The sequence below is a fragment of the Tetrao urogallus genome, assembly GCF_951394365.1.
Source record: "Tetrao urogallus genome assembly, chromosome: 23".
In the NCBI taxonomy this organism is placed as follows: domain Eukaryota; kingdom Metazoa; phylum Chordata; class Aves; order Galliformes; family Phasianidae; genus Tetrao; species Tetrao urogallus.
Window position 1 is genome coordinate 5353290 of NC_136836.1, and position 12788 is coordinate 5366077.

A 12788-nucleotide genomic window follows, 5' to 3' on the forward strand; every position below is an offset into this window, starting at 1 on the left:
CGAACATGGCCGCCGCCTCGCGCCTCCCGCAGCGCTGCTGGGCTGAACGGGGAGCTGCTTCCAGCCGGGAGCTCAGCAGCAGCCGGTGGGGAGCGGTTGCACGCAAGCTGGTCCGTTAAAACAAGATTAGAAACGCCGAGTTCAGTTCTGCACCGTTCACCCTGCCGGCCCACAGCAGCGACGCTCAGCACCGCGCATCCCGTTCTTCTATTCGAACAGCAATAAAGTGCTGTAATAACGAGAACATGATTCTCACAGCTCTACAGCGTGAGCCGGGTCACTTCGGCTCCTGAGTGTATCACAGCACTGCGATCTCCAGGGGCAGCCCGGAGCCCAGCAGAGAAAAGAGCCCATGGTTCCTCTTGGGATGGGGGCTGCACTTCAAGCTGCGATCCTATCGCTACGGAACGGCACAGAGGCTGGCCTGCACTCATTTGCCCACAGAATTCTTTATTTTTTTTTACTCTGAACGGTGGAGAAGATGCTGTTTCAAGCCACCTTTTAGAAGCTCGATTCTCCCACCAGACCTCCGCGGCCGCTCAGTTCCACGCCGACTTTCATTTTTAAATAACAGACACAGGCTGGAGTCTCTGATTAACTTCAGGCCAATTATTTCCGAAGATCCCACGCGAATTCGCCATGACTTTTTCCAGCAAGAGAGGCTCCCGCTGCCCGCCACGCAACAGTTCTACACGGGATTTCCAGGTTCTAGTTCCAAATAAACACTGGGATCTGCAGGCTGCACGGCGGGGAAGCGCTTCTCGGAGGGAATAAGGCCGAAGGAACACGCGACTGAACGCGAAACGAGCTACAAACCAGGGCTCGAGGGAGGGCGCAGCGGCCCGTCAGCAACCAATAACCGGGAAGCAGCAGGACGACGCTCGGGGGGAGTTCCGGGCCGGCAGCCCCCACCCCAACCCAGCGCGGCCCGCTCGCAGTGCCGGATCCCGGGCCTTCTTCCCCCCCCGCCGCGGCCCCCACTCACCGGGGCGCTGTCCCTTTAAGGACCACGCGAGGGGCGCGCGCCGCCCGCCCCTTCCCTCCGGAAAATGGCGGCTCCCAGGGGAGCTTCGGCCGCGCCTCCCCGCCTCCCTCCTTCCCGATCTCCTTCACACGTGACCGCCGAGCGCGCTCTCCTGCCCCTTGTCCCCGCCCCTCGCCGCTCTCCGATTGGCGGAAGCGTCCCGGCGGCGGGCGGCGATTGGCCAGCGTTGGCGCGCGAAGGGGTGCGCGGCGCCGGAGCCGCACGCAGCGGGGGCAGGAAACAATAGAGCCGTGGCCGAAGAGGAGCGGAGCAGCGGCCGCCCGCCTCGCGCAGCCCAGCCCCATTCCACCGCCCCGTTCCCCCTCCCCGCCATGGCGGACAAGGAAGGTAGGCCTCGCGGCGCGGCCTCGGCGGCGCGGCCTTCTTCTCTCAGCGCTCCGCGAGGCGTTAGGCCTCACTCCCCGCCCCCCCTCCCCCGCCTCCATCGGCCGGCTCCGTGAGGAGTGCTGGCGGGGGAGCTCCGGCAGGGGGCGCTGTGGGGGGGGGGCGAGGGGCGCCGGGCCGGGTGGGGGGCGCCGGGCCGGGTGGGGGGCGCCGGGCGTCTCGTGGGGGCCGCGGGGCCGGGCCAAGAGCGAAGCGCTGTGAGCTGCGGGGGGCGGAGGTGGGGGACAACAGGGGGAGTCGGCCCCGGCCGTGGGTTTACGGGTCACGGCCGCCCCCGGGCCGCTCCGCTGACGCTGCGTGCGGTCGCCGCTAATTGAGAAGCGAGGGACAGCGCGTGCGGTGCGGGCTGCGTGTCGCCGCGGTGCCGTTTGAGGATAAGCGGCTCCCGTCGTTGAGTGCCCGCTCAGCACCGTGCGCCTTGTGAGCGTGTGGCGAAGGCTGACATCCCGCATTTCTTTTGAATAACTTCAGCAGCCTTCGATGACGCGGTCGAAGAACGTGTGATCAACGAGGAGTACAAAATATGGAAAAAGAACACACCCTTCTTGTACGACTTGGTAATGACCCATGCTCTGGAGTGGCCCAGCCTGACGGCTCAGTGGCTTCCTGATGTGACGAGGTGAGGGTGCATGCTGAATCTTCTCGTTGCTGTTGCTTTGATTTTGATGCTTTTCTTCTTCCACCTTCATTCTCCGATTTGAAATGCAAAGGCCCCCTCCCCACTGAAGGGGAGCTAAATATAATTTCAGTTTAAGCACTCTCGTCCTAAGCTTCCACAACAACGTTCTGCTTCCAAAGGACGTTCACGCATCTCAAACCACGTATTGGGGAGGCTGTTAAAGTCTCTTAAAGGAAGGCAAGGGAACTGGTGGAGTTATTTGGAGGTAGATGCTGTTGTGCTGCAGGAAGTTGAATTTGAGATCTTGAGTTGGGAGGAGTGATTCCTCTGGAGGAAGAAAATCCTGTGTCAGAGCAGGAGAGCAGTGCTGACTTCTAAGGATGCTGTTGCTGTTGGAAGCTGTCATCGAAGGATGCCGTATTCAGCTCTATGTTTGTGTGAACTCCTGTGTTTCTCACCTTAATTTCTTCTCTTGCAGGCCTGAGGGCAAAGATTTCAGCATTCACCGGTTGGTCCTGGGGACTCACACTTCAGATGAACAAAACCATCTCGTGATAGCAAGTGTGCAGCTGCCTAATGATGATGCACAGTTTGATGCCTCACACTACGACAGTGAGAAAGGAGGTAAGGGAACAAAGATGTCAATCAGGTGGGGCTTTAACTGGTTTTCCTCCATTTTGTGATGGTTGAATCAATCTTTCTACATGGTAAAAGTTCTTAACAATCTAATCTTAGCTTTTCTTCTTGTCAGAAGCCTGGATTACGCAGTTCAAATTTTGATTTTGGGCTTCTTGGAGTTATTTGTAAACGTGACATTGTTTGATAAATACTGTTTCTACTATTTCACGTTGAAGGTACATAGATTTAAACCAACGTGCCACTACTAACTAAGAGAATCCATTCTGCATGCTCTTGTGACTGTTCCTCCCCCAAATAAATGCCTGATGTTACCAACAACTGACTCTGAATCTTCGTGTCCTGATATGAACATGGTTAATTGTTTACAGTCATTAAATTTATTTTTTTTCCCCAGAGTTTGGAGGCTTTGGGTCTGTTAGCGGAAAAATTGAGATTGAAATCAAGATAAATCATGAGGGAGAAGTGAACAGAGCGCGTTACATGCCACAGAACCCCTGCATCATTGCCACAAAGACTCCATCCAGTGACGTCCTCGTCTTCGATTACACCAAACATCCTTCTAAGCCAGGTGCCTGCAGCTTTGTCACCTTTGTGCTTCAGGGCTACAGAAGTGTCCAAGCAGCCTTTTCTTAAGGGAAGGTTGATGGGGTGCAAAAGAGGTTGAAAACTTTTGTGGGTTGCGTACGATGTAACTTTGATCCATGATGTGCTGACGTGATTCCAGGCACTGGAGCTCTTATGCTGCTTTTTTGCAGACCCATCTGGAGAGTGCAACCCGGATCTGCGTCTGCGTGGGCACCAGAAGGAAGGCTATGGGCTGTCGTGGAACCCAAACCTGAGCGGGCATTTGCTCAGTGCTTCTGATGATCATGTGAGTGCTTTTAAGTACAGCTGGGGTGCAACCTGCACTTTGTGTCCCTTGACAAAGGTCAGAACTGTTCTTCTGTTGGAGGGGATGGAGGTGACGGAGCGCAGAGAATTTTTGTCTAAAGATAAAATCTTTATTTTATTTATTTTTCCCTCTTTTTTTTTTTTTTTTTTTTTTAGACCATTTGCTTGTGGGATATAAGTGCTGTTCCAAAAGAAGGTAAAGTGGTGGATGCAAAGACCATCTTCACGGGGCACACAGCTGTAGTGGAAGATGTCTCCTGGCACCTGCTCCACGAATCTCTTTTTGGATCCGTTGCTGATGACCAGAAGCTCATGATGTAAGCGGGCTGCTTTCTGTAGAGGCTGAACATCTCGGTCCATTTTGCCTTCCCAGCTGCTCCCTGCTCTGCCTGTGAGGTGGGCTGTGAGCCTTTGTTCCAGGTCTGTATTCCATTCCTTCTCCTTCCAGCTGGGACACGCGGTCGAACAACACCTCCAAACCCAGCCATTCCGTGGATGCTCACACAGCTGAAGTCAACTGCCTCTCTTTCAATCCCTACAGTGAGTTCATCCTGGCTACGGGATCAGCTGATAAGGTCTGTGCTTTCATTGCCTTTGCAAGGGGTTGGTTTGGTTTCTGACCTGTGGGAGTGGATGTGTGGTGTTGTTACCTCAGGACAAAATGTTTCCTTTCCTTGACAGACTGTTGCGCTGTGGGACTTGAGGAACCTGAAGCTGAAGTTGCACTCCTTTGAATCACATAAAGATGAAATATTTCAGGTATAACAAAACCTCTGTGTCTTCCCTGCACCTGAGCTTAGTTCTGCTTATCTAGCAGGCGGAATGGAAGGCAGGCTGTTTCAGTGTGTTTTCATGAAGTGGACTTGTGCTTCGAAACCTCATTCCTCCCTCTCACCTGCTTATAATTTGGTTTGTTGTTGTGGAGCTTTCTGTGTGTGGGGGAATTCCAGGGCAGATAAGAGTGTCCAGAAAGCTGGGGGCAGAAAGTAACGAGGAAATGGCTGAGAGCTTGACCCACAATGTTGGGAGTGAAATACTAGGAGTACACAGAGCGTGTAAATTATTCATGGCAGCAGATTTGAAGCAGCAAGGCACAGTGAAATGGCTGCAGCATTTTCATCTTCTCAGCTTGGTCCTGAGGCAAGGCTTGAGGTGGCAGCCATGAAAGGAGATTGCTGGACCATCCTGTGGCAAAAAAGAATTGCTAATTTTGCTGGTGTAAATATAGAAAGTTAACATCACTGGTGGCATGTGCTTCGCAGATACAATATTTCCATCCCCAGCTCACGCAGTAGTCAGAACAAAAGTATGTGGAAGGGTTTTTTTTGTCTAAGGATTGCTTTTAAAGACCAGTTACCTCTAAATACAGTTATGCTCAGAACCGTGAAACGTCAGGCCAGTGTGAAGAATTGTCTTATTTTCTAATCCTGGGATCCTATTAAGTGGAGTCTTTGGAGAGGTTCATCTCCAGCAGCCGTGGTAAATGAGAGCTTTGGGGCAGTTAGGCTTCAATTACAGCGATTTCTTTTCATGTGTAACCACAGCTCCCATTTCAGGCACCCAGAGTTTACATTGGTGCAGTTCTCCTGGGGGAGCAGCTGATGGTCTGCAGGGTTGTTTACACTGGTAACACGTGCTCTCTGTTAGAGAAGAAGTTGCACGTGAGGCCTGTTTGGTGCTCAGATTCTTTGTTAGCACACAGGCTCAGCAGAACTGCTTGCTACCTTAGGATGTTGTTATGGGGAATGTTTCTATTTCGAGGTAGTAATGATTTGAGTTTTCCTAAGGCTCTCGTACTGTAAGGTGCAGCAGAAGCCTGCCGTGTCTCGGGTTCTTCCAACTGACTTCATTTCTGAATTCCTTCTTGTCTGTAGGTTCAGTGGTCGCCCCACAATGAAACCATATTGGCCTCCAGTGGCACCGACCGCCGGCTGAACGTCTGGGACTTGAGGTAAATCCCGAACGAGGCGGGTTGTGCTGATGGAATTCTGATGAGCTGCATCACAAGCAGCAACAACAAAACCCCATTTTCTTTTTGAAGTAAAATCGGAGAAGAGCAGTCCCCCGAGGATGCTGAGGATGGTCCCCCAGAACTGCTGGTAAGAATTCTGAGCCTCACCGATCGCTGGGTCCCTACAACAGAGATTGGAAATGTTTGCCCCCCCACCCTTTTTTTCCCCTTCGCTCCTAGTTCATTCATGGTGGTCACACTGCAAAGATCTCCGACTTCTCCTGGAATCCCAACGAGCCCTGGGTGATCTGTTCTGTATCAGAAGACAACATCATGCAAGTGTGGCAGATGGTAAGTTGTTTGGGAGAGTGCAGGAGGTGGCAGATAAGAGCCAGTGCTGAACTGCCTGAAGGTCAGCATTCCGGGTTCTGTTTACAGGCCCCAGAAGGGTTTGCTTTGTAGTACTGCCTAAATCTCAAATGGGCAGTGAAAAAGGTTTGAGGTTCGGTAGAAACAAGGGCTTACAAATCATGAGAAGCTATTTTGTATTTCTCGTATATATTTATATACTGTAATTTAGTAGTAAAAAGGAAAGTAGGTACTGGTGTATGGAGAAGTGACGTTTTCCCATCTGTGTTTGAATGAAAACTAAGTTCAAAAAATTGACAAAAAACCACCCAACCAAACAAAAATCAGCTCAAAAACAAACAGCAAAACTCCAGCCAACCACCACCACCACCAGCCACAACAAATGCAAGCATGAAGTTGAGGTTTCTGTTGGTCACTGTCATACTGGGAGAGTTCTTTGTGTGATACAGGCGTCCCCCGTGGCTGCAGAGGGGCAGCGTGGTGCTGAATAGCAGAGAAGTGCTGCTTTAATTCCCAGCTGCTGAAAGTTCTGCAGAATCATCTCTTACGGCTCAAATAAGCTTTGGAAAGACCGTGCTTCTAATTTTGGTTTATTTATAGACTGGTCACAGAGGCTTTGTCTTGGCAGCGTGTCTGTGTGGTTCTTAAGGAAGCGATGCTGCAAATGAAGGGGCTGTGAAACGTGTGCACGGTGCTCTTCATTGTCACAAGCTCTGGTCTCTGCTTTAGGAAGTCAGATGCCCATAAGCTGCAGTAACAGAGGCCTTCTGAAATGTGCAGCACTGTTGAAAGCAAGGCAGTCTGTGTAGCAGCTTTGTAATGAAAAGCCTCGGGGGATTGGTGCCACACATCTGCAGATGAAAATCTGCCAGGACTTGTAGAAGTGCTGTGGCACCTGTTAAATGCAATGGAAAATGCTTCTACAGCTCCTTTGCTTTGACTTGCAGGCAGAGAACATATATAATGATGAAGACCCAGAAGGAAGCGTGGATCCAGAAGGTCAAGGATCTTAGATGGTGGTCCTTCCTGTTTCTAGTCCTTTTCCTTCTCTTCCCTCTCAGCCCTGACATTGACTTAACACTGGTTTTGAGACACACGTAGACTTTGTGTTCAGCCATCTTTCTGTAGAAACCATCAGCGATGCTTTTTACCCCGGGCAGAACTCCCCTAAGGAAGGGCTTTTAGTCCAACCCAGCTGGTGCTGTGCTGCAGCTCCTCAGGTTTCCCACAGCAGCCTCTTGTGCACAGAGCCGGCCCGTTGTAGCTGCCTTCCTGTGCACAACAAACCTTCTGTTGCTGTTTTCTGTCTTTAGCTTGCTGCAGCTGCGGGCTTTTGCCTAATTTAAACAGAAATGAAATCAGAGCTGCCAGAGGGAACTGGAGCCAGCAGAGGTGGTGCAAGTGTTAATCCACTGGTAGTTCAGAATGAGCGGGGAGCGTCTTCTCCCTTCAGTACAGCTCAGAAGCGTTGGGATTCTTTTAGTCAGTCTGTACCTGCGTGGCTTTATCTGCCTCTCAGATACGTAGAGAGACTTGCAGGTTCTGAAATTATTTCTTCCCATGCTTTCTTTTGTCGTTGCTGGTAATTCTGGGTTTTTCAGTTCTTTCTGTCCTTCCCCTTTCCTTCCATCCCCTGGGTGGCAGTGGTTTGGATACATGAGCTGTTCTGCAGAGCATCACTCACCTTCCGTGCGTCTTGTTCTATTGTGTGTTTCTTGAGCTGTGTTTTCACATAAATTTCTTTCCTTTCTGTGAAATGGCTTTTCAAACTTCGGGGCCACAAAGTTGTGAAGGTTCTGTTTCTACCAGCGATGCACCACAGGTGGCACAGCAGTGGTGGCTGGTGCAAATAAAGCAAATGAGACGTGGGCAAACTGCCTTTGTGGGAGTCAGTCCTTGACCACTACTTGCTGCCCATCTCCCACCAGCTCCTCGTGTTCCTCATCACAACCTGTGTGTAAGTGCTTCAGGCGGAATAAATTTTTTCTACGTATGTGCTGCATGGCCGTGTGGTTTTGTGCGGATGTTTTCCTCCTGCATTGGCTGTTTTCATGAGGGTAAACCGTATCCCTGGAGAAAGAGAGAAAGGGAGGAGGAGGAGGAGCCTCTGGGTGCCGTGTGGGTGCTGCAGTGTACTTCAGGGCTGCCTCCTCTTGTTTCTGCTGCTTGCTCTGTGAAGTGAGTGCTCAGTAGCTCAGAGCAGTCAGGGTTGCAGTGGAGGGTGCCTTCCTCCTGCAGGGCGCCGCTGCCTCCATTTCGGGTCTGCCTTCAGCCCTTGCACAGAACAACGTGGGCAGTGATTTGGGTTTTTTTCTCCCTATTTTGTAAAGCGTGAATATTTGGGTGCCTTTCAGGCCCCTCAGTTTGACACACAAGCTTATTTTTCTTTGACACACAGCTTTGAGAAATAAAAAGACCCTTAAACTCTGACCTTTATTTTCAGTGTGAGACTATAAAGTGGAAACCTTTTATCCACAGACTTCAGTTTCTGTGGCTGTCAGCAGAGCGGATCGCGGTACAGCAGCCACCACTGGGCACACAAGGAAAGCTGTACGTAAAGCTCAGCCCCCAGCTCCTTTCTGTGCAGGTTTATATGCTCTATCTATGGAACAGGACGAGGTACATTTTCCAAACACAGCAAAACATACACGTGTGATTCTTCAGCCGTGTCCGTCGTTCAGTGCAAGTACCGCTTTCTCTGCTCACGTGTGGAAAAGCAGTTCAGTAGAAGATCCAGAGCAGAGTGGTGCTGCTGACTTTGGGCAGCGAGAGGAGCAGCGAGGAGCTGACCCTGCAGGTTCCAGCACCGCCCCTGGCAAGGAGGAGATCTCACCTCTAACATTCCTGGTCTGGTTTTTCTTCAGATTTACAAAGGTGGCCGTAGATTTCTAAGCAGCCCCTGTGTGGGTAGAAAGCGAATTTAGGATACTAAATATGGAACTTATGGAACACAACCTAATGAAAAGAGTCCTCCTTTTCCCAGTGTGAAGGAAAAGCAACCAGGCAGTGCAAAAGTGGCTCAGTGCCTGGCACCGAACGCACGGACTGCGGCCAGGCCTCGGCACGGACAGCAGCTCTGACAGCAGGGAACGTGATTGCTGCCATGGGAGGAGGCAGCTGTGATTTCTGCTGCAAGACACAGGAGGAGGCAGCTCTGAGGCTGCTGCACTCCGACTCCCAGTTCAAAAGTGAAACTCGAGGAGGAGAGCTGACACCTAAGAGGTCTGAAGTGCTGTCGCTTCCAGCAGCGGCTCTTTGGAGCTCAGTGTTAAGAGGCTGCAGCCGCAGCTGGGGCTCCATGTCAGCCTCTGCACCCCGTGCTTCACGGGGACCCCACGCAGCAGAGATGCTGCAGTTACTCTCATTAATAAACTTTGCAACAGTGAGACGCGGCACCAACATGGGAAGGTTGGCTCTTCCCTGGGCTGCGGTGCTCGTGGAGAGAAGAGCTGCAGCTGCCGGGGTGGGGAATGCCCTCCCTCAGCGCAGTTACAGGGGAAGGTGTTGCAGATGTGTTGTGGAGCTTTAAAATGTGGTAGAGAAGCCCTGAGTGAAAGCAGCAGCAGATTCAGAAGCAAGAAGGTTGTTCCCTCTGATAAAGACCATCTGCAGCAGTGCTGCTCAAACTGAGAACCCAACTCCCTCCCACTGTTCCTAAGGAATTAGTGTATATTTTGTCAAGTTGCCGTGCCTGTCCCTTGGAAGGCAGCCCCTGTTTCTACTCTGTGCAGAACTTTCCATGACACAGCTGCATGGCAAAGGCTCTGCAGTTTCCACAGCACTTCCACTGCAGCCTGGATGGGAGCAGACACTGACTTGTAGATGGACAGCTCGTGGTGCAGGCTGCTCCGCAGCTCCTCCAGCTCCTGGTTCTTGCGCTGCTGGAGCTGGACGCTGTTCTTCAGCTCCTTCAGCCTGTCCTCCAGCTCCTCCACCTGCTCCTGGGGTGAAAACAGAACCCGGTTATGTGGGAAGCTTTGCTCCGTGGCGGTGGAGAAACCCCTGCAGAAAACCTCTGCCCTACCAAGGTGGCAGCCAGGGCTGGCGTGCAGCTGTGCTTTGCCTTCCCCGCTGGCAGGGTTTGTCCCTCACACTGCTGGGCGTGCGTTTGAAAGGCTGTCAGCACTGTATAATCTAAAATACTGAAGTAGATAAACAAGGGAATGGGGAAAAAGCAGCAGGGAGGCACAGTGGGGGCTCCATGGGTCTGAGTGAGGTGGGGCTCTGAGCCCCCTGAGCAGCACCATGGCAGCCAGAGAGGGTCCCAATCGCAGTGCTGCAGCACAGCGGTGCCTGCAGGGAGGATGTTGGCTGTGGGCAGTGGTGACGATGGCTGGGAATGCTGGAGATGGATGGCGGGGCTGCCCTGCCAAAAGGGCTCTTGTGGATATTGAATTGTACTTTCTCTCTACGTGAGGTGTTCTGGGAGGCCTGGCTTGGCCTCACGGCTCTGTTCCAGCACCTAAGCTCTGCTTCATCTGATGTGGAGCTGTGGGGCCGATGCAGCACTGCACCTCCTCTCTGTCCCCGGGGTTCCTCGGTGCCTCTGCGTGCTGCTGGCTGGAGGCAGCACCTGCTGAAGTGTGGAGCCCTTCCCAAAGCTCGTTCTGCACAGTGGGCTGCACACAGCATCCCAGCAGGGCACAGCGCTGCTGAGTCACTGAGCTTCAGCCTCTGGGGCTCCTCCAGAGGCAGGAGTAAATCCTCAGGGAGAAAAGTGCCTTCGACGGAACCTGCAGAGCTTTGTCACCTCCCCAGTCTCCCTGCTCCCCCTGAGCCCCGCAGACCAGACCCACCGCCCGTGCTGGCAGCACCCGCAGGTAGGTAACCCAGCCCTGCCCCGCGCACGTACCCTGTACTGCCCGACCTCCTCATCGCGCTTCTGCTTGACGAGCACGATCTGCTCCTCCAGACTCCGGTTCTGCAGCCGCAGCCGGCTCACCTCCCCCTGCAGGGGCCGCAGGGCTTCCTTCATGCCCTGCACCTCTCCCTGCAGCTCCTGCAGCGCCCGCGTCCCCGCCTCGCGCCTCTCCAGCAGCCGCAGCAGCTGCGGTTCGTAGTGCTCCTCCAGGCCGCGGCGGCTCCGCGTCACCAAACTCTCGAACTCGGCCGACAGCCGCCGGCTCTCCTGCAGGTACTGCGGGTCCTGGCGGCACGGCGGGGCCTCCAGGCGCTGCCGCAGGGCCTCCTTCTCCTTCTCGCAGCTCTCCCGCAGGCGGCTCAGCTCTCCCGACAGCCGCCCGGCCTGGTTCTCCAGCTCATCCCGATACGCCGCGTGCTGCGAGAGGTCGTGGCGGCGGCTCTCCAGCTGGTACTGGCAGGCCACGCACTCCTTGGTCACCTTGAAGAGCTTCTGCTTGATCTGACGGATCTCGTCCCTCAGGTTGTCCCGCTCCAGCTCCACCTTGGCCAGCAGCCGGCAGGCGGCCTGGATCTCCTGGTGGGCATGGCGGATGTCCTGCAGCGCCGGCTCGCGCAGCTGCGTCAGCTCCTCGATCAGAGCGTCGCGCTCCTTCTCCAGCTGCTCCACCGCCTCGATGCATTCCTGGAAATACTCGCCCAGCTCCTCCAGGCTGAGGCACGGCCGCTCTGTGCCCTCTGCAGCTTGTGGGGTGCCCGCCCCCTCCGCGTCTGTGTCCTGTGGGACCCCGACCTCCGCTGTGCCTGGCGGGATTCCTGCCCCGTCGGTGTCCATGGCCGACGGGATCTCAGCCCCATCCACGTGCAGTGGGATTCCTGCCCCATCCATGTCCAGCAGGAGTCCCGCCACGGCGGCATCCATATCCAGCAGGATCCCCAGTCCTTCTGCTTCCACATCCAGGGGGAGTCCTGCTCCGTCGGCATCCAGAAGCGCCCCTGTTCCGCCGGCATCGACATTCTGAGGGATCCCTGCTTCATCTTCCGCATCCAATGGGATTCCTGCCCCATCCGTATCCAGTGGGATCCCTGTCCCACCAGCATCCACGTCCAGAAGGATCTGTTCATCTGTTTCTGCATCCAGTGGGATTTCTGCTCCATCCACCCCCAGCGATGCCCCTGTCCCAGCCATCTCCTCGCCCAGCAGTGCTTCCAGCATGGTGAGGTTCAAGGCCGTGTCTCCAGCACCTTCCTGCAGCTCCCCATGGGCACCCGGAGCAGGAGCAGCCCCCAGGCCCGGCGCTGGGTCTGTTGGGGTGCATGGAGCCCTGCGGTGTGGGGCTGGAGCTTCTCCTGCTTCATCTGGCAGCGGTTCTGGAGGCGGTTCCGGCTCTGCCATCAGGTCCCTGCGAAGGAGAAGGGACACATCAGCGGGCGGTGGGACAGGACCCATCCCTCCCTGCCTGCCCCGAGGACAACTTGGACCCAAGCTTTTGGCATCAGCACGGGCCAGAATGAAGGAGCAAAGCCATTCTGAAGCGACAGTGACAGAGAGAGAGCAAGCGCTGAAACCCGGCGGCAGTTCCCCATCTCCCTGTACTGCTGCACGGGTCACTGCAGCTCGCCCCGCACGCCCGGTGAGATCCCCAGCACAACGCGCCCGCTGCCCGGCTACGTGCCATAACCTCACGGCACGGGAATGCACTGCCGGGCGCAGCGGGCTCAGCGCTGCCTGGGGACGGAGCGCAGCACCGCAGAGCGCCGCGCCGCTCACTTTGCCGTGTCATCCGAGCCGGGCGTTACTGCTGGGTGGGCACCGAGCGCTGCCGCCACAAAGCGCTCCCGTCTCACGTTCCCCAGGCGCTATTTGAGGGCAGGGAGCAGCGCGCGGCCCTGGGGCTGCTGAGGGCTTTTCCTGCGGTGGGGGGCGGGGGGATGCTCTCACCTCCCTGCCCCGCGGGCTGAGCTCATGTCTCGTCATCCCCGAAGGAATGAGTGCAGGCTGGCACACAGCGGCCCCCGGCTCGCCCCAG

General features: G+C 54.8%; 2 protein-coding genes across 3 annotated transcripts; one reads left to right on the forward strand and one right to left on the reverse strand.

Annotated features, from left to right (window-relative positions):
- Positions 1 to 1356: 1356 nt before the first annotated feature.
- RBBP4 (RB binding protein 4, chromatin remodeling factor) lies at positions 1357 to 6911 on the forward strand (the record flags this gene model as incomplete). Of its 2 annotated transcripts, none has more annotated exons than XM_079546232.1 (12): positions 1357 to 1372; positions 1901 to 2048; positions 2527 to 2672; positions 3082 to 3255; positions 3443 to 3558; positions 3735 to 3895; positions 4027 to 4153; positions 4260 to 4337; positions 5453 to 5529; positions 5620 to 5677; positions 5770 to 5880; positions 6846 to 6911. In XM_079546232.1, the coding sequence occupies 12 exons, from the start codon at positions 1357 to 1359 to the stop codon at positions 6909 to 6911; spliced, it is 1278 nt and encodes a 425-aa protein (XP_079402358.1). The 2 variants fall into 2 exon arrangements, with proteins under 2 accessions (XP_079402358.1, XP_079402359.1); XM_079546233.1 differs by having other exon boundaries at positions 1904 to 2048.
- Positions 6912 to 8733: 1822 nt separating this feature from the next.
- Positions 8734 to 12208, reverse strand: SYNC (syncoilin, intermediate filament protein; the record flags this gene model as incomplete). Its single annotated transcript, XM_079546164.1, has 3 exons — positions 8734 to 8797; positions 9715 to 9839; positions 10751 to 12208. The coding sequence occupies 3 exons, from the start codon at positions 12206 to 12208 to the stop codon at positions 8734 to 8736; spliced, it is 1647 nt and encodes a 548-aa protein (XP_079402290.1).
- Positions 12209 to 12788: the final 580 nt, after the last annotated feature.